The 23536-nt window shown below is 36.5% G+C and overlaps 1 protein-coding gene across 1 annotated transcript; it reads right to left on the bottom strand.

The window, feature by feature from the left end:
* Positions 1–815: 815 nt before the first annotated feature.
* Positions 816–22769, bottom strand: oprm1 (opioid receptor, mu 1). The gene is made up of 3 exons (XM_027145812.2): positions 22094–22769; positions 3383–3750; positions 816–2358 (listed from the first exon to the last, which is right to left on the bottom strand). Exons 1-3 carry the CDS (start codon positions 22348–22350, stop codon positions 1820–1822), a joined length of 1164 nt encoding a protein of 387 aa, XP_027001613.1. The 5' UTR covers positions 22351–22769; the 3' UTR covers positions 816–1819.
* Positions 22770–23536: the final 767 nt, after the last annotated feature.

The raw sequence follows: 23536 nt of genomic DNA, 5'->3' as shown, positions 1-23536 counted from the left end.
ATCCAAGCATTTTGAGTGGATCGGGTATCGGTGGTGCATGACCGATCCAAATCTGATACCCGTGGTCATGGGTATCGCACTTTTCAGAGTGCCGCCAGTCGTTTACCTACAGCATTGACCACACTCCTGATTCCTGAAATCCATGGCCATGGTGGTTGAATAATGTCAATTAACTAACTATTGCTTGAACATATAAAAATACACTTATATATTAAAATACATTAATGAAAATAAATATAATACATTTTATAGGAAATTTGTTGCACGACCGCCTGTGACAGACAAGCAAGTTTAGCGCTTTAAACATGTCGCTCATTTGGGTGCAAGGTTTACTCTTTAATACATTTTTCATTGTGTTTCAAGAGTTCTAATTTAAGATTCATTTTAAAATATTGCCTTTTCTTCAGAAAATAATTACATTTAATAATTGCAGTATATATGGTTTAGATTGTTATACCACTAACAGTTAAATGTACTGTTTGCTACTGCATTAATACTTTTTTAAGGTTTCTTATGTTTTCATTTTTCACCCAGTAATAGACATTTTTGTATTTCTTTGCCAGGAACAAATAAATCGTAATAACTAAGCGAGTTGTATACATTCTTTAGTTTTAAAGGTAGAAAAGAACACAGATATCGGATCGGTATCGGCCGATACTGGCAAACTCTGGTATCGGAATCGGATCGGAAGAGAAAAAGTGGTATCGGTTCATCCCTAGTCTGTGCTGCATATTTCTGTGAAGTGCTGCTTATTTCAGTCCAGTGACATGAAAAGAAACATACAATTCACACCAAATAATTTATTTAGGATGAAAATGAAAAACTCAGTAACACATAGAAAATACAACCTTTATATCTTTTCTGAAGAAAATGTTGCCATGCAAGCAAGATATTTGAGTTTAAGACCTCAGCATTGTAAATTTGATTATCTTACAAATCAGATTTGACAAATAACACGTTTGTACAATCACATACATAATTTGTCACCACTGAAGCATGACAATTGCATATGTGCCATGTCAAAGAACAAAAAATTTCACATTGTGCATTTGATTCAAAGAACTACAAACCTAGTCTAACTATAACTATATCATGTATAGTTTTTTTTAAGGACGTTGCAGTGCAGGTGGACCAGCTGAAAAAAACAACACCTTTGATATCATGCTGCTTGGAAACTTGTGGTAACGTGTGGATGTGACATTCCACTTGAATCACTGATATACAGAATATATGTTCATACATATCTAGGATATTTAATTCAATCTAATGGCACAGTTTGACAAATATAAAGCACTGATTTTTTTTTTAAAGAAAATATTATTTACAATGTATTTAGAGCATTACATTAACTGGAGATGAAGAGAAAACAATTTCTTTACAGTCCTTTTTTGATTACACAGTGACAAACAAACAGTCAGAGAAAAAAGAAAAGCAGAAATGCAACGGTTATCATACAGCATATGTTGGCCTATAAAACATAATTGGTCTAATGGCTAACATGGCAGATGTTTGCACAAGCAATTCTGGGCTACTTATCATTCAGCTTCGTGGAAATGTTTGTGTTCGTGTAAGGTTTCTTCTTAGTAACTAGATTTCTAAGAATCCAAATTCAAATTAGTCTGAAGATTCACTCCACTATAGCATATGAAATATAGATTTTAGAAGAAATCTAGAATGGTATGGTAGATTTTCATGAGTATCACAGCTGACTGGTAGTTCTACCCCAGGCTTAGAGACCTGTGGTGACTTGTGTGAGTTCTGAGTTGATGTCAACACTGGGCTGGCAGCGCAAATCCAGTGAGGACATCTCCACTGCTAGTCATACCTGCCTGTTGGTTCGATCTACTGTGGGACTGGACTGAGCCTCGCGCTGTGGATTGCGGGTGCGCGTCGAACGAATCGAGTTCTGTAGATCCAGCACTGATGGACTGGGTATGCAGAACTCGCGGAAGCATCGCTTGAAGTTCTCGTCCAGGAAGGCATAGAGCACCGGGTTGAGGCAGCTGTTGGTGTAACCCAAGGCGATGCAGAAGTGCCAGGTGATGGTTTGCAGTAAAGAGTTGGGGATAGTCACCAGGGCCTTGATGATCACAAAGATGTGGATTGGGGTCCAGCACACAATGAAGACAGCCACCACTACCAACACCATGCGTGTGATGCGTCTCAGGTTGCGGTCCTTCTCCTTGGAGCCGGACAGCATGCGAACGCTCTTCAGGCGGAGGATCATCAGGCCATAGCACACAGTGATAATCAAAACAGGCATTATGAAGGCAAAGATGAAGACGCAGATCTTTAGCAGGTTCTCCCAGTACCAGGATGGGTGAGGAAACAAAAGAGTGCAGTCAACAATGCCTAATGCTGTGGGAGAAAGGATAAGCAGAAAATGGCACACGGAAACACGATTAATACAACAGTGGATCATCTGTCATCAGATATGTGACAATTTATAAAAGACAATGGCTCTATTATTCTATGAAGGCATTATGTTGGCATTGCGTTCTCTATGTTTTTCTCTATGTCTCACATATTTACTCTCGTATGTAATGAATTAAAAGCTTTCAAAATATCATTAGAACATACAAAAAGCTCATTGTATGTGAACGTATGACCATCAGACCTATAAGTACTTGCTGTAGTTGTTATCCTATCCTAAAAACATTGTCATTAATACACAGTTGCATCCCCCACCTTCCTCTGTGGTTGCTACAGTATGCAATCATCTAAGAAGGCATTTTACAAAATCTTTTCATGCAGTTATGGGAATCTTTCGGCCACAAGAGCGTTAGTGAGATTGGGCTCTGGTATTATGTCAGATAAAGGTGTTCAGTGAAGTTCAGGTAAGGACACAAGTAAACAAAATTTTTCAGCCCCACCCTGCATTCATAGACCTTGCGTTGTGCACAGCGGCAGTGTCATGCTGGAACAAATCTGTTCCAGCATGACACTTAGTTCAAGTCAATGGAAATCATGCTACAATATACAAATACATTCTAGACAATTTTGCTATTCCAAGTATGTGGTAACAGTTTGGGGAATTGCCACATAAGGGTGCAATAGTCAGATGTCCATATACATTTGATCCCACGAACTCCTTTCCCTGAATTTTGTCCTGGACTTGCTTTGATAGTTCATTGGTTTTCATGATGATGTTTGTTTTGCTTTTCTCTAATAAACTCTGGGGTTCCATTTGTTTTGCACAATATATTTAGCCCCACTTTAGTATTATGGACTATTCTGTCTAGATTCAGAACAATTAAATAATTTTCCAGACCCAGGTTATAAGTATATTTATAATTCTTGCTAAAACTCTCACTAATCCCTTATAGAAAATACACACCCATTTATATAAGGTATTTGAATTATGTAGTAATTTCACACATACCGCTGCTGTGGAAGTCGAGTGTAGTAATAGTTGAAGCCATGATCATGACTGGCAGACCGATAGCAGACGACAGGATCCAGTTGCAGATGTTGACGATCTTGGCATTGCGAGGGGTCCTGAAGTCCAAAGCTTTCACTGGGTGGCACACTGCGATGTAGCGGTCTACACTCATAGTTGTCAACGTGAAGATACTTGTAAACATGTTGTAATAGTCAATCGACATGACAATCTTGCACAGGATGTCCCCAAAAGGCCAGGTGCCCATGAGATAGTTCACACTTTGGAAGGGGAGGGTACTGGTAGCCAAGGCATCTGCCAAGGCCAGGTTAAAGATGTAGATGTTTGTTGCAGTCTTCATTTTGGTGTATCTGTGGTGCATAGAAGCAGATCACACAGAAGCACTGCATTAAATTGCACTTCATTTTGTGAATCATTTTCAAGGATGATAGAGTTGTAATATTACATATAAGAATAGTACGTAACTGAACACAAAATACTTCATTAGGACTGAACAGATTCAAATACAGATACGAATGGGAAGCACACTTTTGTTTTTTTCCACAGCAGGAGGTTTATATTTTCATGTGTTTTTGGATACAGCAACTCTTTATAACAAGAAGCAAAACATGGAATTTGTGCCTGTTTTGGGGTGACTATGTTCAGCTTTGAATTCCCCACTGATTTCTTTCACAGCCCAGAGTGTTGGTTAATGGCTCAGATGAAAGTAGACAGTCAGGGCTTTTAGACTTTCTAGTTTTTCATAAGTATTCATGTTTTTCCCTAGCATTCTAGGGGCAATATATTCATAGAAAAGTAAAAAAAAAAAGTATATTCAAAGTAAATAGTGGAATCAAACCCATTTCTGTTCCCTGAGATGCCCCAAGTGCTTGCTCATAAGCATCTAAAATGTGAAGGTCTTATCTTCAAACACTAAAATTCTGTGTAACGTTATCTAACAGAAGAAAAAACATCTCACACCAAAAGACAACAGTGTCCTGACTCATTTACTATCACATTTGCTGGGATAAAATCATTTCTTTCTTTATACTGATCGAAAATGTCTAATAAGTTCATAAGGATGCAGTGTACTGGTAAAAAGGGTTAATAAATATTTAAAAAATTTATGTTTGTAATAAAAAAAAATTAATCAGACATTGTCACTAGCAGGTACAAAGATTATAAAAATAAAATACTGTATTACACACATCCCTAATTTAAAAAAAAACCTTCAGCTTTCATTAGATTTAACTCATAATACTAGGACAGATGTGATTAGTTGAAACAATATACAGATACAGAGCTAGACACTGCATTACACTACTAACACACTATATGATGTTACAACATAATCTTAGGCTGATAGTCATCTGCAGCCCTTTTATTAAAGACATTAATTTGAAAAGCCAGTTCATATCGAAGACATATATGTAGCACTTGCGTGCTTGACATCCAATCCGTGATTCATTCTTCTCCTTGACTTACGCAGCTCTCATCATAATTAGACATCAGCAAATCACCTAAATTCTTAGGCTTTTCTCATACGAACAGACGAATATGGCGGCGCTTCCCCACTTTGAAATAAATGCAGATAATTACTGAAGTCTTTAAAGTAATCTGGAAGTATTGAAGTGACAGAGATGTAGAAATAGAGGTGAGACAGAGCATGCATTTTAATAGGAGACTATTCTATTGTGCATAGAAATGCCCATTACCGCACATTCAATTCATCCGCTTTCGGAGTGCCATAAAAAGTCTTATCCCATCTCTGATAATAATGACCCAATTTTAACACTAACGCATGCACTAAATGACACAAAGTACACAAAGATGCTTGCAATTTTCGCCGTCTTATATGAAATCCTTCACAATTTACTGTATAAGGAGTGCCATTTGCACTGTATTTCAAATGTTTTCATTCCGAGGGAAGGAGAAAGGCATATGCATAAATTCTCATCTGGAAGATTTTCTAATCAGGAAAGTTAGTCGCTTCGTGGAAAGGGGCAGTTGTGTCTGGACTATTAAAATTAGATTTTAAGTGCTCTCCAGTGTCTATGAAAATAGGTTCTTAATGAGCATAATGCATAATTCATAAGTATAGTGTCTGGTTTCTGTGCAGGAAAATAATTTGCTATCTTTCTATATTGACGATCTGAAAGCATTTTATGCTAATGAGCTCAGACAGTGAATTACTCAGTGGAGAAGGGTGCATTCATGATTTTATGGACTTATTCATGGCCGTAGAGTTTGTGAAACGGCTTTTAAAGCATCCTGCAAAATATACGAAAAGATCATGTTAGCTTATTGTATTTGTTTTAAATTAAACCATTATGGTGACTCTTGCAAAAAAAAAAAAAACAGAGATAAAATATAACATCTAGTGCATTCCAGACAAACCAGATGGATGTAAACAAAAATCTCGCTGGTGTGGGCTTCCAACATAGCAATGTCCGCAGACGCAGGCGCATCTGATGAATGACGATGCAGTGTTTAGCTTACTGTCACAGATGAAATAGCACAGAACGTCACAGTACTGTGTGTTGCGCATGCAGGATTTAATACATTCCTGAAGGTCACTGACCTCAAGGTGTTTTAGACCTGACGTGATCTTCTAACTTCATTTGGTAAACGCTAGCCTACATAGCCATTGTCAATCCCACCAAAGTCTCAAGTGTGCTCGCTCCTCAAGAAAAAAAAAAAAAAAAAAAAAAATTAAATCAGAAAACATCTCTGCTTATATGACTATTAACTTTGATATCTGTGGCACTAAAGCTCCTCTCATTTGCACTGATATGATGCATATCTAGATGTTTTCATTATAAATGTATGCACTCTGTGGTATCCAATAGTCATAATGACACCATGGCTAACTGTTATTATTGTAAATGTCAGGCAAAACACTTGACTGGATGTATACGCCGTTTAAGTAAGTGTTTTGAACTTCATTAACTTCTTTCTTTGACAGAACCTGGTATTCATGGAGATTAAACACCTAGGCTGGCTTTTTAAAATACCTTCATTGTTTTTAGCAATATTTCATTGATTTATAATTAACGGACAAATCAGGAATGTTTAGCTGATATATCGTTAGCTTAATAAGTATAATTTAATTGTTAGCAACAATAATTTACATGGAAAAATCCAATGATATGTAGTTTTAAAGAAATGCCCTAAATCAGAAATAACCTGGTTATAATAATTTCTACCTAATAATACCCAATTCCATCATCTTGAATTCAATGGGATTTTTATATACCGTTTTTTTGGTTAAATGCTTTAAATAAGGTCACAAGATATTTTCAAGATATTTTCACGGATTATTCGACAACATAAAACCCATTATAATATCCACTCATGATTTTGTAAAGCTTTTATGTGTCTTGAGATTTTATCAAGTGACTAAAATGAACCAGAGAGGTTGTCAGGGACATTAAACATCATCACACAGAACAGGAAGCATTACATGTATCTATTACAGCCTTGATGTTTTTATACTCACACTCTTGTAAACGATTTCAGCGCCTGCATTTCCATTCATCCAGATTTACCCACAAAAAGAGCACATTGGATCATTATCAGGGAACTTGGTATTAAATAAAGAGTTTTCAGAAGCTTAGTGTTACATCTGTGCATGGTGTAGTTCATTTATAGCCTAATTTATGGAGATTATATTTAGGCATCAAAATTCGTCATTTTTGTGATCAATTGTAACGATTTTCTTTAACAAAATGTGTCAAAATCATTTATCATTGAATTTAAGTTTTGCAATAATACAAAATCCACTGTACAAACCATACTGGCTTTGTGTTAAGGGAACCAGCATGATGATCATTTCCGAGTTGCTCTACAACAACACGTTATCCCTGCAGCACTCTATTTATCCCACAGTGGCCCTGACCAGTAGATTATTAAAGTTCTATGCATGTTCACGCTCTCAATGCATTGTGCAGCATCTTTCTTCATCTCACAAGCTTCATATCATATAAGATGAAAACCTCCTATTTTTTGTTGCATGCTACAGGATCCCAGTGCTGATGAACATCTCTAGTCTGTCCCAAAAAAATACCACCTAAAACAACATACATTGTATATGGCTAAAAAGTTTATATCACACTGAACGTAAACCCTTTCAAATAGTCATTCTGACATTAAAAAAGGTTTAAAAGTAAATGTCACAGATATCTGATAACGTACCTGTTTATTCACTCAACTGTAATGTAGCACAACACTGAGACCCTGCAGGCTATCAAACATTACTGCTGATTATGGAATCATCCAAAATCTCTTTACACCCGACGAATGATCCTGCCATTTATTTTTCTCACCAGGGTTTATCTCTAATTGTGCGAATATCCCAAGGATCAATTATTCCTCTTGCAATTGAGCATCTCTGCTTCTAATCACCAATATACAATGTCAATCTTCATGGTTTTTAGATGTTTGCTGAGAACCCATTAAAACTGATCCCTCATGACTGTCATATTAGCTCTGAGCGTACTGAATTGGAAATTGCAGCATCTGTCTTTCTCTCAAACAGCTTTAAACAGATGGTGTTTTTCTGGCATCTTTACTGTATCAGAGCATTACAACAAATAGGTTCGCTATAATTCAAATACGCACAGACGATGTATCCTGACAGGGCAAAACTTTTATCTACATTCACATTTCTCATGTCATGAAATAATCAGGCAAGAAATTGAGTAAATTTGTCACAAAATGGATTTGTCACAAATCCATTTTTTAAAGTGAATTCTCGTCAAGGACTCTGAAATTAGATTTTTCATACCGTTTGAGGACGGACAGCCTTCGAGCCCAGGCATGTAATAAAAGCTTGACTGATGACATAAGGTTATTTGACTGCATTTTATTTTACCTTCTTTTTCAGGTACCACAAGTGTATTACTGGATGAGTTAGAAATTTAAATCAGAAACGGATTTTTATAAAAAAATGAATCCCAAGCCAAAACTAGTGATAAGGTGGAGCAGAATGTATTTTCTCAGACAAACCAGCTTTCAATTCTGCTACAAAACCTCAGGATTAGCTTGTTGCTAGGGAACACCAGAACAGCTTCTGTCTCTTTAGAGCTCATCGAAGCATCATTTTTTAATGGTATTTTTTTTTCCGATTGATTCTCCAAATGTTAAATGTGGATAGCTAAATATACTAACCAAGGTCACTAGAGATGCTGAACATATGTGAGTATGAACATATACGTACAATGCAGCCGGGTGTTGTTCGAGTGAGCGAGTTTGACAGAAACGTCAAAAATGCTCATGACTAATCTTGAAGAATCTTGAATGCATCTACTGTATGAAAACAACATTGTTGAAAAAAACAACTGTCTGTTCTGCTTAGGCAACTACTTAGTCAATGTGACGCATTCAAATTCAAATACAAACCGATGTTAGATTCTGTAAAACAAAGAAGAAACCAGAAAGAAGAACAAGTGCCACTACAGTTTAGTCAAAAGCTTCTTTTCTCTAATATGACAGTTGTTCCATTAAATTAAATGTCATTAGACTGACTGGAGGAAAAGGATGTGGCAGTTACAATGGATTAGGACAATATAATCTGGGGGGAGTCAAGCATAAAAATGCCCAATTAAAGCTTATATAATTGACATTTACATGCAGAATTAAGATGGTCTGTTCTGTCTGCCTGCAATGGAATCATCCAGAGCTCAGTTCCATCCTAGCACTTGGAGTCATTCCATTAAAGATTACCCAGACACTCCACCTGCTCCTGTCTTTCTATGCCAGAGCCTGGCAAATATTCAGAATGATGTCAGTGGCTCACGAGGACAGGTCTGGGGACATCCAGAAGGTCTGCATTTTTAGTTTGTTTGTTTTTTTATTGTGTTACATAATTGGAAATCACAATACGATTCAATTTATAATTGGGATTTTAGAAATATTAGCCAATTTGATTGGACAGAACTGGTTTTATTCCAAACTCAATACTCAATACTCAAAACTCAAACTCGTACTAAAAGTAAATAAATAATGTAGACTTGGGCCTAATGTTTTCTGTCAGTGGAAAGTTCAATAATTAAATAATTAATTATTTAAGTAAAGAAATAATCAGGCTTGTAAATCGAGTTAGGTGCAGTCAGCATACAGACATGGTTTTCTTTATTCTGTCTATTTGTACATTCTTGTTTTTTCATGTCTTCCAATTCTGGAGAGCTCAAGTTCACAACAATCAAAACAGAGGTCAGATAACGTTTGTAAGCATATTCTTGGAAGACGCATCTCCTATGTACAATAGTTAAGGTGAAAGAGCTAGGTATTGCTGAAGTGAGGGACTTGGTGTCAGGGGTGTGGGGATAAAAACAGACCCAAATGCAGGATAGCGTAAAATAAACAGGTTTAATAACTTAAAAAACACAAAACAGGGACAAGGACTTGACAAACGACATGACAAAGGACGAGACGAAAGACGACAAGGATTCCGTTCTGCCATAGGCAACGCGGCACGGCTATATAGACATGACAATTAACAGATGAGGAACAGCTGTGCAGAGGCGGGGAGGAAGAGACAAGGGCGGGCAGACACGTGAACATAGAACATAAACAAAAGCACGTGGCCAAAGTCCGGGCTGGAACCTGACACTTGGACTGTAAAGTTTATTTGACCATTTTGTTATTTCATGAGGATTTACCTTTCAGTGTGGATTTTTTCCATTGCTACATTGCGCAGTGATTTGAGCGTTATAATCAATTAAACCTGGCACACAGTTTAAAAACAGTAAACAGACTGTTAAAATTAATTTCTGTTGGGAAAGGATAATTACAGTTCATCCAAAGCATGAATAAATGGGGCACCAAACTTTAAAATACAAACAAATACTCTCTACTGCTTCTCTCTTTCTACCCATCCCGAGGCATCCAGAAATTGTACCAGCTCCGATCGTCTTCCGTGCAATGAAGATTTTGGAGCTCCACTTAGATGAGACAGACTCTGAGAATCCTGAGGCATCTAGAGATCTACCAGCTCCAGTTGGACTCTGCGATACTAAAGAGGAGATGTGAACTCCATGTGATCTTCTGCATCAATACAACATTTGTCAGACTGTCAGTATATTTATAATCACACCCTCCAGTGTCACCCATATGAGGATGAGGTTCCCCTTTGAGTCTGGTTCCTCTCAAGGTTTCTTCCTCCCATTCTAGGGAGTTTTTCCTTGCCACTGCGTACTGAGTCACTTCAGACTTGCTCATTGGGGATAAATACATACACATTTAAATATATCTAATATTAATCTTGTATTTTCTAATATATGAATATTTATATTATTCTTTATAATAACCTTTTGTTCTATGTTTATGTTCTGTGAAGCTGCTTTAAGACAATGTCAATTGTAAAAAGCACCACACAAGTAAACTTGAATTGAATTGAATAATTTCTAGAGCACAGTAAATGCACGAGTGTGAGGACAAATCATGAGTCTGCAACATACTGGAATCTATTGTTTCATTAATATTCTACTGGTCAATACAATTAGAATTCATTTGGTGTGTTAACTAATGCAGAGTAATAGAAAAATTTTAGATGGATTCTGTGACAAACATGCTTTTTGATATATTGTGGATATCATGATATCTTTTTTTAGTAATGAAATAATAACCAAATTGACTGCAAAAGCACTGCATTTTGTATAAATGTACATTGTTAAAAAAAAAATCTAAAGCTTAAAAATGTTTTTTTTTCTGTTTTAATGTTTCTGTTTTTGTTTTTTGGAAAAAAATATATTTTTGAATATTTTACAAAGTCTCTCTCATCTCTTACATTTCTTATACAGCTCTGTATAGAAATACATGATCACCCAAACCTACTGCCATCTCCATACTTTCTAACCAACATGATCTCACAAACACAAGCCTGTAATACTCCTCACAAGCAAACTGGTATGAGAACTAGTAAAAAAAGGGTCAGAAAAGGTTTGTGATGAGTGGTTATATATTTCCTCAGTGATTTATGCAAAATTCCTACAAAGTATATTGTTAAAGGTTGTTAAAGGTTGGTTGATGGAATGATACATTTTGTATGATGACAAATAGTCAGTGAAGTAAAGGCCATACACACACCACCCGCTTTTCAGTTACCACATCACCATGTCAACCAATGATGACCATTGGTAACCAACCAATGATGTTTGCTGTCTATCCAGGCAAGCTTCCTTTCCCTGAAATTTCACCTCATATCACAGATGGAACATTGATTAGTAATAAAACCTCTTCTCCTAAAGACTGCTTGTCTTTATATATCTATATTTTACTGCACATTAAACACACACGTGGGATGGATTAGCATTTATGAATGCACCATTAAGGCACATTAAATCTGCATCATAGCTTCATGCCATGAGAATTAAGGGTTCTGAATATATACTCTTTAACCTTTCTGATCTGTTTAATTAAAATACAAACATTACTATAAAGTCCGGCAATGTGTCCGAGTGATTCACGACCTGTAATTGTTTTTAAACCTCTATTTTGGTGCGAGTAATGGGTCATGAGTAATCCAGGCTCCTTGTTCATTCACCTGGATCAATGCTGTAGTGCACACATACTTGAGTTCACCTGAAACGTAATATAGCGTAATGCAAATAGTTCATCATGTTTTCCAAGACATCACAAAATCCAAGTAAGAAAATGCTCAGTACACTAACTATACTGAACATGAAATTATTGTTGAGATGAATGAAGACCCATATCGATGTAGCTCAATGCTGTGGTGTTTTCCAGATGTTTCATACTGCCGCTTTTGGTTACAGGGCTGAAACACAACCAGAGTCTGAGAAGTAAAAAACTGCAACAGTAGTCTGAGAACTACATATGGTTGTATTAAATTCCATTAAAATGGGTGATAATGTTTAGTTGAATTTGCAGCAAATTATCATTATTAAGGCTTTGACGTTTTGATGATTCTAGAGAGAAAATTTGACATTGACTGATGTTTAAAAAAGGGAACAGTTTTGCTTACTGGTGTATAAAAAGTGTGCAAGTGGACCTGAAATGGCTATCGTACCTATTCAAGCAAAACAAGATGAAAAGGGTCAGCCTTTTTTATTTTCATTTTCCATGCATTTGTTACCTATCTTTAAAATTGGGATAGGAAAGAAAAATATGTAACTGTGGTTCTGTGAACCATATGCAGCCTTGTCATTTCAAACTAGCACAAGCTCTGTGAGGAGGTACTAGTAAATGACTGTTCTGTGATAACAAGATTACTGTAAGTCTTATTGTGCATGTGCACAATGAAAACAGCTTTCAAACCTAATGACCAAAACACTAACAAGATAATGTCAAAGGTCAGCTTTTAATTCTGTAATTGCAGGGTTTCATAACAGGTTTTCCAGCAAACATTATAACGGCATGACCAGGGCCTTGGAACAATCAAACTTGGTAAATACACCATCCTAAAATTTGGACATATGCAGGAGGTCAAAACAAGAGCCAGCCAGAGTATAGAATGGGAATCAGTAGCTGCATGGCTGGCTAATATAAATACAGCATGTCTAAGCCACCTAAGACTTTCAAAGATAAAAAAAAAACATACACATATAGTTTAATTATTTGGCATGCTGCTCAATTTGCTTTTGCTGTCTTAAGCTGGATTTTTTAAAAACAGTTTTGTCAAACCAAGCACAATAGCACTAATAATGGTTGCATGAAAAATACATATAAGGCTATGCTAGGCTGGGGCAGGTTTCTTTCTAGCTCAGACTGTACTATAGATTTACGCAGTGACAGGTATATCAAATGATTACACAAAGTAAAATGGACTGATTGAGAAGGAAAATGTGTAATATAACCACAGATATAATAAATACAAATGAATGTGGATTATATCGTTCTGGCCCAACCTAAAACCCAACTTTTTTGAAGGGGACTAAAACTAGACTGACCATCTACAGTAAGTGCAAGCAAGGTTCATTTTCTGTTGCTGAGAGACTGATCAACACTTTTGTGTTTTCCCATATTGATCATTGCAATACCTTGTCGGCTGGGATGTCTAAAGCTACCTTAAACATTACAGGTAGTGCAAAATTCGGCTGCTAGAATTCTAACTAGAACAAAGAGATCACATTACTCCCGTTTTGGAGTCCTTGCACTGGCTCCCCGTTAGGTTTAGAGTTGATTTTAAGATTCTGATGTTTACCTACAAGGCCTTACACGGGTTAGCTCCTCAATATCTGACTGAGCTTTTAATTCCTTATATTCCATCTCGCGACCTTCGTTCTTCTGAAACCGGTCTTTTAACTGTTCCTTTAACTCGTTTAAAATCGATGGGAGATAGGACTTTCTCTTCACTAGGTCCAAAACTTTGGAATTCTTTACCAACTCAGATAAAGCAAGCAAAATCTCTTGCCATTTTAAAATCTCAGATTAAAACTTATTTTTTTAGGGAAGCTTTTAATTTGACTAATTGTAATTTTACATAATGCTTATTTTATAGTCTATTTTTGTTGCTTTAATTTTGATCTTTAAATTATGTGGTGTATTTTTGTTTTTTATTTTGCTTTTGTAAAGCGCTTTGAGATGTTTTTTAAAGGCACTATAGAAAATAAATGTTATTATTATTATTATTATTATTATTATTATTATTATTATTATTATTATTATTATTATTATTATTATTATTATTATTATTATTATTATTATTATTATTATTATTATTATTATTATTATTATTATTGGTTTAAGCAAGAAATAAGAGCTTTTTGGCTTAAGCAAGGACCTAGAAGAGACTCACAGGAGAACTAAAACTAAAAAAATAATCAATAAAGGAAGGATTGAGTGAACTAAGTGTGAATATTTTGGCCTACATCACTCATGCCATTGAGACCTTATGCCACTGTTATATAATGCATTGCTCAACACATTAATAGTTAATGGTTTCACTGTCAACTAATTTATAGATCATAGATTTTTATTCTCCCATCTAACATCCAGATGAGCCGTCACTGTGTGACCACATTATGGATTGTCACAAGCACAGCAAGCACTTCATTTAGGATATTTTCACAGAATCAACCTTAAATTACAAATTTTCCATGTTAGAAATTTCAGTTAAAATAGCACACACTACTGATGATACAATATAAAGGGCATGAAGTACAACCATATTTCTGAAAGCTATGGTATTGTAAGATCAATAAGCCTTTGTAGCAATCTGTGTGTGATAGTGCTAAAAGCTAAACCAAAATATTGGAAAATAATAGATTAATAACTGTGTTGAGTAATGTATTTTAGCTGAGCCTTTAGTGTGTCACATATGGTAGTAAACTGAGGAAGGTTAAAGTGGATTGCAACTGGACGAACACAGAAGTCCAGTTGCAATCCACTTAAAATGGATTGCAACTAAAATGTTCCATGCATATACATTAAAAAAATTGACAGAGTAAAACTCTTGGTTCATTAAGGATCTATGGAAACATTATCAAAAAAGAGGCTTACTCTGAGATCTCCTCTCCATGAACAACCCATTAGATCCCCTGGGATTTATAACTTCACTTTTCCTGAGCTGGCTGGAAAGTGAGTCTTAAACACTGTAGATTTTAAAACAAATACTCAATGAAAGAGTTTAAGTTAATTAAGTTAATCTCTGTCCACCATATGATGCTATTTGAACCAAAGTACCATTGTCAAGTTAAGTCAAGTCAAGAAGCTTTTATTGTCTTTTTAACCATATATAGCTTGCACATTGCTTTCAAATCTTATTCTTATACTCTGAATTAATGTTAAGATAAAGATATATATGAAGATGTAACATTACTTTCAAATAATTACATCCAGTAGAATGCATCTGCCACAGTGTCAGGCTTTTCACAGCTGCCATAAAACATTTATGTGCCAAAATTTTACATGCTGTCATTATTCCAAATTTACACTCTATCTGACTCTATCTACAACCTTATGGTGCCATTTTTGCAGTGGCAGATGACACACCACTTTTAACACGTTTAAAACTGCTGATCCAGAACTGGTGTATTGGAAAGATATTAAACTGCTGCAGTTTGCTGCAAGATGACCAGAGAGTTTAAGGGAATTGCAGGCACTTTTTATTAACACTTGCTGGATCCTCTAGATATCTTCTCCAGTGCTTTATCAAATTGTATTGTTGTGAGTTTGACAGGCATGTATGTTAGAATAATTATAATTTGTCTAAATTATATAAAGATTACAGTTACCACTGGTTAATCAATGGTCTCTTCATGTAATAATGAACAGTGTTACACCATACATATCGACAATTATGTATCGCCACTCCTCAAAACACGGAGTCTACACTTCATCTGTGTCTGCCCTTATAACGAGTCAAGTTGTTATAGGAACCTTACATTTGAGCGCAGTGATTTAGATACTCAGTTGGTGTTTGGAAGATATTAATTTCTAAACTGTAAGAGCTTCTACCAACTAAGACTACCAGCTGTGCTTGGAAGTTTCTTAGGATAAAAGTGCCAGCCAAGAGAAGAAATGGAAATGGAGGCCAAAGCTATATTCATATTACCAAATATAATATTACAAATCCGATTTTCTGCCTTTAAAATGACAGATCAGATTTTTTTGACCAGAGACAGTTCCATACTATTTGTATCCCGGGCAGTACTGATATGTGAATGAAGCAAAATGAAGCAGAGTGGAAAGATATCATCATCATCATCATCATCATCATCATCATCATCATCATCATTATCATCATCATCATCATCCATATCAGCAACATAGCAAAACAACAATGGAGGACAGTTACAGCAGTGAATATACTCAGTAGAGAGCTGAGAAAATTGTTTGGGGAATTGATTCATGGCCAATAGCTTTTGAACAGTTTTAAACCCTGTTTTTTTACAACAGCATTCACTCGCTGCCTTATGTGCTTGTTTGCCGAATGATACACTCACTTGGCATTCAAGATTCAAAAGCTCTAGGTTGTATTTGGAGTAACACTGGGAGTTTCCTTGTGTATACAAGTAGGCTGTGGCTTACAGTATGTTAGTCACTGGCTTTCTGACAGCAAAATAAAACCGAGTCATGCAAATTATCGAAAGACTTAGCTGGAAATGGTAAAAGCTCCAGTTGACAGTACAAACACAAATTGATAAAAAAAATAAAGGACAGGAACCGAAAAACCCACAGGAAGTCCTACAGCTCTCTAACTACTTATCTGTAATTAGCCTCTTTTTAAAAGCCCCATTTAAAAGGAAATCTCATCGTCACATTAATCGGTGTCCTGTATTGTATTACTAAACACACATATGGATCGAACATGAACACTCGTGCTGAATTCTTTGCACCACAAATTCTCTACCTCCCTCCGGTACTGTAGGAAGTGTAGTCTGATGGAGGAGGGGACAATGGGTGCAAACTCTCAGCTCTTCCAGCTTCTCCATGACAACAAAGAGCTCAGGCACTATTAGAATTCTCTTCGGTTTCCCTTCCTGCACACTAAAAATTGATTTTCCACATGATTGTGGAGAGTTACTCCTGTTTGTGAGGTGGAAGGGCCCAAAACACCGGATGTTGATTTGTGGGGGCTAGAAGCTGTGAGAATCTAAGTATAATTATCCACTGCCAAGGGAGGCACTGATATCTGATAGGAATTTCTGAATGCTTATGTGGTAACTTTCAAGTATATGGCTGAGAGGTGCAATTATTGCATGAAAAATGTATGATGTTGTAACAGGCATAAAACACACAAGCCTATTGTTTCCTGTTATAAATTGATTGATATACTGTATGTTAGCATATACCTGACTGAATAATTAATGTCCTAAGGAAGATTCCATGACTGTTGTGCCTCTGATCTCTTGTAACTCTTAAAAATGATCAGAATTAGTTTTTACATCGAATCTAATAAACATTCACGGTACCATTCAAAAACATTCACTGGTTTGGAGCGTTTATCATGAGTTTCGTGCCTGTGCCAAAGTTTCAATTATACCGTTTAATTTTCTCCTTTTTCTCAATATTTTGCACTGTTGATTTTGAGCAGATGAAACACACCTCTGATTTTTTTTTTTAATCCAGCTCATATTCTAACCCTAACCCAAGCACCTACAAACCTTGCTAATAAGCCTTGCAAGTCTCTCTCTCTCTCTCTCTCTCTCTCTCTCTCTCTCTCTCTCTCTCTCTCTCTCTCTCTCTCTCTGTGTTGAACTATACATGCCACTCCAGTCCCCAGTGTTCTGAGTTCCCAGTGTGACTGCTTCTTCTTTCCAGACTTACCTGACCCATCCTGATGCCCTACTCCTGGACAGCCCATGATGCATTAGATTACTGTGGATAGAACCACTTGGAGACTATCATGCAGTCTTTGAAAATTCAAAAGAGGAACCTTCCTTTTTAATTTTTGACTGTGGAATGTTCCACATATTTCATAGGGGTGAATATGTGCTATGTCATTGCCGTTGGACACTAAAATGTACATTTTTCCTAACCTATACTGGATGACTCATGGATTATTGAAGCATTTGTGAAAAAAAACCTTAAAAAAGTAATCTCAGTCTTTAATAAGTCTTAAAAATAAGTCTTTAATACAATTTTTTAACTTCCCCACTTAAAGATCAATCTTTTATATGCTTCTTTGTTCTCTAATGTATTGCTTGCTTGTTTGGATTACTATAGTGGAGCATGTTGCTGTGCTGACAATAGCAGCATATTATGGAGGTAATGCTTGCGATTTGAGACAGCAGGAGTCCAGTACAGCTACTGTATCAATGGGCAAAATACATCAGCTTAAAACGCTTCTGTATTATCAATCCGTTTTTACTTGGCCCCTAAGGTCTAACAATACAGCCAGTAAACGTTTTCCGACTTGCAGTCAAATCATTAATAATCACAGGAAGGTTGTACCTGCAAGCAGAGTTGCTGCTGCACAGAATGAGCTTTTCCTATCAAAATTAGTGAATGTGTTTAAAAGTTGTTTCAAAGAGCACAAATCTGTGTATTTTTGTGTTTGTCTCTTTTCTATTATATGTGGTCAACAGTTCATCGTGTTCGGAACATGGACAAAAGAGCTATAATCATCAAGGTCACCCGCAGCATTCAGTAAAAAAGTAAATAGCAGCAAATTATTGAGACATCTATCTTGACAGTTGTTGGGATCTGTCATACTATCCTAAAACAATGGTCCATAAAATCCTGACATGTGATAAAAAAAACATTTCTTACTGACTGGCCCAATGTAGGTGTTTGTCCTTTATCATATTAGTCTGTCATCATAAATATCTTGACTGACCCATGCGAAAATATATATATATATAAACAATGCCTTATACTGCATACTATTTACAAAGCATGGCCAGGAAAAATACGATGCCCCAAACAGTAAGAGATGTAAAGAGAAATTAAATGTAGTTTAATATGCAATACTAAAATCTGAGTTTTGGATAATTTCTCGCTACGTGCAGCCATGAATCTGTATCTTAACCAGCATGTTGCTGTAATTATATTTGCAAAGATATGATGAAATTTAAAACATCCCTAAAATCTGAAACTAATTCTAATTTCCTGTGTTACTGAGTACAACATCCTCACAGGGTGCATCAAGTAAAGAACTTTCATAAACTTTAAATCAATGTAGTGATCCCATGAGAAATTAGAGATAATTAATTTAGTTCTTTTTTTTTTTACTTGTTATGAATCCAGGGGCTTGAAAGTATCCTGGGGACACATTGTATGAGTCGGGAATAGACTCTGAATTGGAAGCCAGTCCATCACAACTCACACATACACACACTCAAACACACACGTTCACATATTCATTCATACCATGGGGAAATTTAGCGTAGTCATTCCACAGGCCTGTTTTTGAGAGTCAGGAGAAAAACCAGAGGACATATACAGAGAACATATGAAAAACCTCCATGCAGATCGTAATGCAAGTTCAGGATCAAACTAGGAAGCCTGGAGCCATGACGTAGAAACAATCTCTGTACACCACAATGTATCATTTAATTCTCTGATCTGCCTGATATTGTTTTGAAATTACACCACAAGCTCTCACACAGCCATCATGAAGTCATATTAGCAAACTGCAAAAGTTGCTTTGTGGCTCTTTTGTTTAAGGACCACTACACAAAGGTCTTATCAAAAGCAATCAGCCAGCTGTATTTACACACGTCACTGCTCACTGCTAATTAACACAGAACGTTAGTGAAAGTTAGTGAACAACACTAAAGTTCATTAAACTGCACTGAAAGGTTCAGACAGTATAACAGACCATCACCAAAATATCACTGAATAGTTAAGCTGTTGATCCTGAACAGAGCTGGAATTACCACTGTACTAGTGACCTAACTAACTAATTTAGATCTAATGGATCTAACTAATGGAGATCAAAACCCCTCTTGTATGGTTACTGTAAACAGAAAAAAGTTGATATGCCTTTTCCCCATTAGACAGAAATATACATTTATATTATATATAATTACATGAAGTAAATGAGCATGTAGAAGATATACAGAGTGGATATACAGATATTCAGTCTTCCACCCAAAAATATTTCTATTTATGGCATCACCGCCACAATTGCACCACAATTTATGCCTACCATAAAGCCACATTTTTAGCTCCTTATGAAATGATACTACAGAAATAAAATTAAATAAAATAAAGTACCTATACTGTATATCCTTAGAATTGTTATAAAAAAAATTACCAACTGCTTAATTCATAAGTATGGATGTGTCTCTATAAGCTTTGCACATGGCATATTCCTGCCTGCAGATTTTTGCAGAATAGTGACAAACAGACAAACAGATCAGGACAAACAGATTTTCAATTACATTTTGAGCATAAGACTTTGACTCGACCATGCCAACACACAAGCCTTTGGTTTTCTCCAAGCCATTTCTTAGTAGTTTTTGTCATGTACTTTGGACTCATGGTCCTTTTGGAACATACACATTTACCCTAAATGCAGATTTCTGTCTAAATGGAAGAGGTTCTCCTGCTAAAAAACAACCCTTGAGCATGATGCTATAGTACCATCATCATGTTTGATCATAGGAATGGTGTTACCTGAGTATTAGCTAATTTGCACCAATCATTATGTTTTGGCTTTAGACCTAATGAGGATTAATTTTTGTTTGATCAACTTTTCTAGCATGACCGAACATGGAAGTGACCTCCTTCTGGCAGCCCGGCTATAAAGGCTGGATTTGCGAAGAGCTCATGATAAAGTTAAAGTCTGTACATGTCCTCCAGTGTTCTATCTAGACTCATGGACAATTCTCCAACAAATTCCCTTCCTGCCTAAGCACTCAGTTTGTCCTGACTTTGGTTTGTGCTACAATTTTTCCACTTTGTTACAATGGATTTCCATTTTTCATATATAGTAAAGGTTCAAAGAATTGACAATGTTGTAACAACTTGATCCATCTTTTTTCCTTCTCATAACTTCATCTCATTGCTTTACAGGCAGTTACTCTGTCTTCATGACAGCAGGATTAATCTGATCTTTAGTCTGAACTTTAATACCACTCAAAGACAGAGCTATTTATTGTAAAAGCATACAACTGGATACAAGCGGGTTTAAAATGAACACAAGTGCACCCTGTCTAACATACTGTACATGGCTTTTTTGAAACAAAATACTGGTCCAAATTTACGATGCTAAAAGAAAACAGAGTAATAGTACATTTTATTTACTATTATGTGGCCATAACCAATTTGTTGAGAGAATTACTTTAAAATGAGCAGTAACAAAAAAAATATTGTAATATACTTAAATTTGATTTTCAAATGCAGCAAGAAAATAATCATAAGGATGATGAATGCTTTCTGGGGCATTCTGTGTACCACCAAAATACCTTTGAGGGCACAACTTCAAAGACTAGCCCTTTTTATACTGAACGGTACAGGCTGATGTTGGTAGCTTCCTTTTCTGGGAGTGTACTCTACATCACTGCATATCACTAAACCTGTCTAACTGTGTAAATCTTTCAACATGCGTTCATGCACTCCAGGAGGAGAATGCCTTCCATTTTAACACACATATTTACTCACAGTTAGCAAACACTTGTATAATGGCATGTTCAAGCATTAATAATTACTGAATAGCATTAAACTCCATTGACCATTTAGCCCATAATACAGTATCACTCAGCAGTTCGAAAACTCAAAAAATTACCAGTAGGAATCATAGTACTGAACATTAAATACTGAAAACTTTGCAAAATACTGAAGAGCACTACACCGTCAGGCACCTTTTCATTCCTAAATCGATCGAATTATTAGTAAATCCAAATCTATGCACCAAAAATAATGCAATTTAAATAAGTTTAAAATGTTATCAGGGAACATACACTTTCCGAAATTATGTTACTAAACTGTACATCTTCTTGTTGCTTTTCTTTTTGATTTCTATTCATTTTTATTTTGTTAGTGCACAACTCTACACTTGTAAAACATTTGTAACACAAAGCATTGCATTTGGAAGCCCAACATGCAAGAAAAAAAGATATATACCAAAGGTACACAAACCATGTATCCTTGATAGTAATTACACAATGAAAAGTACAGTTTGCAACCTTTATTTACTGAGAGTCTCCAGCCTCGTATAGATCATTAAATATCAATGACAAAAGATAAGACTCAACAGGTAATGTTTTACATCTTATGCAGATTGTTTGTTTGTTTGTTTGTTTGGGGGTGGAGTTGTCATGGTCAGGAAAGTGCCAAAAGTGACATGCTTGCAAGTCTTACCTGATGATCACATACATAACGAGCACGTTGCCCACCAGCCCCACCACACACACGATGGAGTAAAGCGCTGTGATGATGATGGCGATGATGACGGGGGTCGAGCCTTTGTTCGAGTCGGTGGGTCGCTCACACGTGCTGTTCTCCAGCAGGGTCGCGTTCCAGCCACCGCCGGAGCTCAAGTTGGGACAGATGGTGCTGATGTTGGACAGATGAGAGAGGTGATAGAGAGGCGCTGAGACGTTCACCATGCTCTCCATGGCTCTCGGTGGACTCGGTTCGAGTTGTGTTGCGGTGTACCACTCTCTCTCTCTCTCTCTCTCTCTCTCTCTCTCTCTCTCTCTCTCTCTCTCTCTCTCTCTCTCTCTCTCTCTCCAACACCTGTTCTGTTCAGAGCGCGCGCTGATCTCCGTGCTGCTACGATGCGCAAGAGCTATGAGCCAAACGCGCGGGCTGCGATGCAACACTTTATCTGATCACTTAACCGATACGTCCTGTCCTATCGGCGTAACACAACATACAAACGGATGGATAGGAGGGCTTCTCTTTCTCATTTTTATCTGACAATATGACGTCACGGGCGAAGGCACGTGACCCAAGGCTCCGTTTTTTGAAGCGAGTGTAAGAAGCGCGCTGGAGATCGAAGCGCGATCGCGGACCGGGTCAAAACCCTCCGGTCAGATGATGTACTAGTGGTGTGTCCAGGTTGTAGCATGGAGTGGTTTGGTGCAAGAATGAATGAGAACACGAGCACACGACTGCTACAATAATGAGATAAACACTAGCTATACTGTATATATAAATCTAACACGGTACAGGGTTAATACTTATTAGGGATTCTATATAGGGTCAGAAACTTTACCCAGTGTATATTTCAAAGATGTTAAGTCCTCACGATGATGTCATGTGTTTTTATGACTCCTCATAACAGACCAAATGCCAGCAGATGAAATTGCTTGAGCTGGTGAATATTATGAATTCATCTGTATTCTAACTCATCTGTCTCCATTCACTTAGTAGACCTACAGAACAGGGTTCAACAGCTCATACAAAATATACAGAGAAATGTAAAAAAAAAAAAAAATTAAAAAAAAAAATGTAAAACAGGCTCTGATTCCTTAAATCCACACTGATAAGCAAAGCAAACTGGCCTCCCTGCTTTACAATATTCACACACAAATACAATGTCTGGTTTTACGGCTAATGTTTAAAGCCATTACATAACATAATTAACGAGTGCTATGTCATGTTGGAACAGTACAGACCCTGTTAATACACCAGTAATTCATTTTTGATAATGGTAGCAATGCAAGGCTGCATGACCTTATTTTCCCTTGAAATGTTAAATGGATTGAATTATGGTCTGATAATATGTTAAGTAATTTCCCAGCATTCCAGTCCTTGGGGTAAAGCCATTTGCAGGTTGTGATATCTGTCATTCTGTAA

The sequence above is a fragment of the Tachysurus fulvidraco genome, chromosome 4 (genome assembly GCF_022655615.1).
Source record: "Tachysurus fulvidraco isolate hzauxx_2018 chromosome 4, HZAU_PFXX_2.0, whole genome shotgun sequence".
NCBI lineage: Eukaryota > Metazoa > Chordata > Actinopteri > Siluriformes > Bagridae > Tachysurus > Tachysurus fulvidraco.
This window is presented reverse-complemented; position numbering and strand designations above follow the sequence as displayed.

Coding starts and splice junctions, on each gene's coding strand:
- oprm1 (XM_027145812.2), bottom strand. CDS start 22,350: ATGGAGAGCATGGTGAACGTCTCAGCGCCTCTCTATCACCTCTCTCAT. Junction 3,751..22,093: donor GTTATGTATGTGATCATCAG/GTAAGACTTGCA, acceptor TATGCACCACAG/ATACACCAAAATGAAGACTG. Junction 2,359..3,382: donor ACTCGACTTCCACAGCAGCG/GTATGTGTGAAA, acceptor TTTCTCCCACAG/CATTAGGCATTGTTGACTGC.